Source organism: Rhinopithecus bieti, unplaced genomic scaffold (genome assembly GCF_001698545.2).
Source record: "Rhinopithecus bieti isolate Rb0 unplaced genomic scaffold, ASM169854v2 scaffold_44965, whole genome shotgun sequence".
Taxonomy (NCBI): domain Eukaryota; kingdom Metazoa; phylum Chordata; class Mammalia; order Primates; family Cercopithecidae; genus Rhinopithecus; species Rhinopithecus bieti.
In genome coordinates, this window is record NW_016818013.1 from 144,653 (window position 1) to 149,013 (window position 4,361).

At 40.4% G+C, this 4,361-nt stretch overlaps 1 protein-coding gene across 1 annotated transcript in view; it reads left to right on the forward strand.

Moving 5' to 3' along the window:
* Window positions 1–4,361, forward strand: part of LANCL2 (LanC like glutathione S-transferase 2) — a 71,633-nt gene that overhangs the window by 30,211 nt on the left and 37,061 nt on the right. The window contains exon 3 of the mRNA XM_017856537.1: window positions 3,423–3,630. Coding sequence (XP_017712026.1) covers window positions 3,423–3,630 — 208 coding nt within the window. The remainder of the gene's footprint in view (window positions 1–3,422; window positions 3,631–4,361) is intronic.

The following is a 4,361-nucleotide window of genomic DNA, read 5'->3' on the forward strand; positions in this document are numbered from 1 at the left end:
CGAGTCTCTGTCTCAAAAAAAAAAAAAAAAAAAAAAAAAGTTGATAAAAAAATTCAATTTTAAAAAAAAATATAATTATTTTATCCATAATATAAGGAAGAAAATAAAATAAAATTTCTCAATGGAGGGAGAAAACCGCACCAGGACAATGTCACTACAAAGTGGAGAAAAATTGGTAGCACTTTCAGCATTCATTTTGTAACTTAGTTAAGCAGGGAGTTCACACCGCAGAGGTAAAGACACTCAGAGCAGAGATGGCTAGACAGTAAGAGCATGTGAAACAAGAATTGACAGACCAAGAAAAGAAATTTAAGGAAAAGATAAAAAATCATTTCAGAAATGAGACCAAAGCGCAAGGAGCCAAAGAAAGAGCTGACCCCACAGAGAGCATGGGGGCAAAGTGTCCTCGTGTCTAGGAAGGGTGTAATGTTTGCTTAATAAACAAGTGACTAAATGAAACTATCACGGAAAAAATGCAAAGGAAAAGCAAGATAAATTAAAGAGACACTTCAGTTTTCCAGTCTAGCGTTTAAGGAGTTTACAAGTCACCATTGCATCCTAGCAAGTAAAAAGCTTAACAAAGTGAAAACTCAGCAGCTCTTCTTAGCTCCATCAGAGAAGTGAGGTCACAGGGGCAAACAGCTGCACCAAAAACTGGCAAAACAGGTGAATGCCAAGAATTACAGTCGTGCATTGCTTCACATCATGGATGAGTTCTGAGAAACACATCATTGGGCAGTTTCATTGTGCAGACATCATAGAGGTGCTCACACATACCTAGACTGTGTAGCCAACTACACCTCTATGCTCTATGATATAGCCTGTTGCTCCTAGGCCGCAAAGCTGTACAGCATTACTGCACTGAATACTGTAGCAATTGTAACACAATCATGTTTTTGTATCTAAACATAGCTAGATATAGAAAAGGTACTGTAAAAATATGGTATTATGATTATGATCTTTTGGGACTGTGCGTATCTTTTGGGAACCAGCACCTCCCACCACATCCCTAAGGCCTGTTCATTCTAGCTCCTTTTACCTAGTTCAACATGTGTGCCTGCCAACAAAAAAATGACAAAACATGATGACCTTTTTTTTTTTACTTTACCTGTTACCATTTACTTTAAAATACTGAAGCATTAAGTATCTGTAACTGTAGGTTTTTAGGTTCATAGGTTAATCAGATCAGCATCCTATTTTTAGAGATTTCTGAGTCAATCAGGGAATACTCATTTGTAAGCCTTTATAGTGATTATTATGTTTGAAATTTGTAGGTGTTTAACTTTTACTGTCTGTTTCCTGTATGCTTGTATTTTTTGAATATAGAAAACATGCTCTCAGGGCGATGATAAGCAACTCATGCAGAAGAATTTTTTTCAGAGCTTCCAAATATGCGACTTTCTTATCTGTTTGACTCAACATCTTTAAAGAAATGGATAATGATGAAAGACTTCAAAAAGTGTTAAGGATTAACTTGAAAGAGAAGTAATATACCCTGAATAGAAGAAGAAAGAAGCAGCTAGATATATGGAGAAATTTAAAAAGCAAAATGAAGCCGGGCACAGTGGCTCATACCTGTTAATCCCAGCACTTTGGGAGGCCGAGGTGGGCGGAGCACGAGGTCAGAAGTTCGAGACCAGCCTGACCAACATGGTGAAAACCTGTCTCTACTAAAAATACAAAAAAATTAGCCGGGTATGGTGGCGCACGCCTGTAATCCCAGCTACTCAGGAGGCTGAGGGAGGAGAATCACTTGAACCCAGGAGGCAGAGGTTGCATTGAGCCAAGATTGCGCCACTGCACTCCAGCCTGGGCAACAGAGTGAGACTGTGTCTCAAAAAAAAAAAAAAGCAAAATGAAAATAATAAAATCAGAGTAGGGTATTAGACAAAGACTAGAATATTGAAGAACCGCAACTTAAACATGAAAGAAATGTTTCATTTGGCCTTTTCACTAGCATGTCATGTCTGCCAATACTTGTTCCTATAAAAGACTTTAGTAAATACATATTTATGCTGATTCTTTTTTTTTTTTTTTTAACTTAGCTGTCATATTGTCTTCTCAAACCCAGATATACGAACATGCTTCTTTAAGAAGCCATATAGGCCCTTCTCTGGAGATTCTCGGATTCATTTGAAGATCTGAGTCTGTTCTTTATCAGGAATGGAAAGGTTGGTGGGTGATGAACACACACGCCGTTTGTACTGGTCACCTTACTCTGTACTGTGTGGCTGCTCCAGAAATGGCGAGTTCACTCACCAGTTGGTTGGTCAGTTGTAGGGTTGTTCACTAAAGAACATTGAAAAACTGGGAAAAATAGGCCAGGCACAGTGGCTTACGCCTGTAATCCCAGCACTTTGGCAGGCTGAGGTCAGTGGATCACGAAGTCAGAAGATTGAGACCATCCTGGCTAATACAGTAAAACCCCATCTCTACTAAAAATACAAAAAATTAGCCAGGCGTGGTGGTGGGCGCCTGCAGTCCCAGCTATTTGGGAGGCTGAGGCGGGAGAATGGCGTGAACCTGGGAGGCGGAGCTTGCAGTGAGCTGAGATCAGGCCACTGTACTCCAGCCTGGGCGACACAGAACGAGACTCCGTCTCAGAAAAAAAAAAAGAAAAAAGAAAAATTGAGAACAATAGGGAAAAAAAAAAAAAGAAGAGAGTATAAAGTTCAGAAAAGCAATCATTTGGGATAACATAGGAGAAATGATTTTATGAGAAGTAAAAAGAAGAGGACCCAAGTTAGGATCTACAAGGGAGAATGAATACAACTTTGGAATAAATGAAAATTAACTGAGGATGAGTAGGAAGTGATGTATCTTCTCTTGTCTGTGAATAAGAGGTATTACATCACTGTGCCAGGACAAGCACCAGGCTAACATGTACGAACTTGGTTTCTGTTCTTTCCTCCCTAATTTCTCTGTCTTGGTTTTGTTTTGTTTATTCGTCTTTCAGAAATGTATGATATGGGGGCTGGGTGCAGTGGCTCACGCCTGTAATCCCAGCACTTTGGGAGGCCAAGGCGGGCAGATCATGAGGTGAAGAGATTGAGACCATCCTGGCTAACACAGTGAAACCCCATCTCTACTAAAAATACAAAAAAATTGGCCAGACGTGGTGGCGGGCACTGTAGTCCTGGCTACTCGGGAGGCTGAGTCAGGAGAATGGCGTGAACCCAGAAGGCGGAGCTTGCAGTGAGCCAAGATTGCACCGCTGCACTCCAGCCTGGGTGACAGAGCAAGACTCCGTCTCAAAAAAACAAAAAACAAACAAAAGAAATGTATGATATGTATTGTTTTGGTGTCACCCCTTTGGAAACATAGATTTATGTAGAAGGTATTTCATATAATTACAAATAATGTCCTGAAGATAAAAGGAAAAGATAATAATGCTTTTCTTTTGGGGTGGGAAATTATTCCAGGCATAGCCCTTTTGTACCTGCAGTTGTACCGGGTCACATGTGACCAAACCTACCTGCTCCGATCCCTGGATTACGTAAAAAGAACACTTCGGAATCTGAATGGCCGGAGGGTCACCTTCCTCTGTGGGGATGCCGGGCCCCTGGCTGTTGGAGCTGTGATTTATCACAAACTCAGAAGTGACTGTGAGTCCCAGGAATGCATCACAAAGTGAGTTTTAGAACTGGAAACATTTTCTCCCAATTCCCAGTGAAAGCTCTTGCTGTAGAAAGATTCAAAAGGAAACTGTTTTAATTTCATCCATTGCTGTAAACACATCGCGCCAAACTGTTAATCTTGAGCATAGTGGTGGGATCATATGCCCTCTTTTTGTGCAAGCATGTGTGTGCCTTAATTTTGGGAGAAATAAATATACTTCTTGATTTTAAGCATCTTTCCTAAGCAATTTTTAGTTTTCTTCAATGCATGAAAATTAGCTTACATGCTTTAGATTCACCATAATAACTAAACCAATCTTAGGTTCAACCCTTAAGTAACTGATTAGATATGCTAATGATGGAACAATTAGGGAATGTAAGCTTTTATTGCACCCATTGGTTTATATTCTTTCTTGAAGAAGCAGAAATCACGGCTCATTCCTAGGGTCTGGTAGAGTATCTGGCACGTGCTAGTCAGTTAATGTTTGTTGAAAGACAGGGTAATGCTGGGTATGGCGGCATGCGCTTGTAGTTCCATTAACTTGGGAGGCTGAGGCAGGAGGATCACTGGAGCTCAGGAGTTCAAGGCTGTGGTGAGCCACCATCCTGCCACTGTACACCAGCCTGGGCAACAGAGCAAGACCCTGTCTCTAAAGAAAAAGAAAGAAAAAAAAGAGAGAACGACAATCTAATTCCCAAGCATTGGTGACATTGCCGTACCATTTTTTTTTTTTTTTTTTTTTT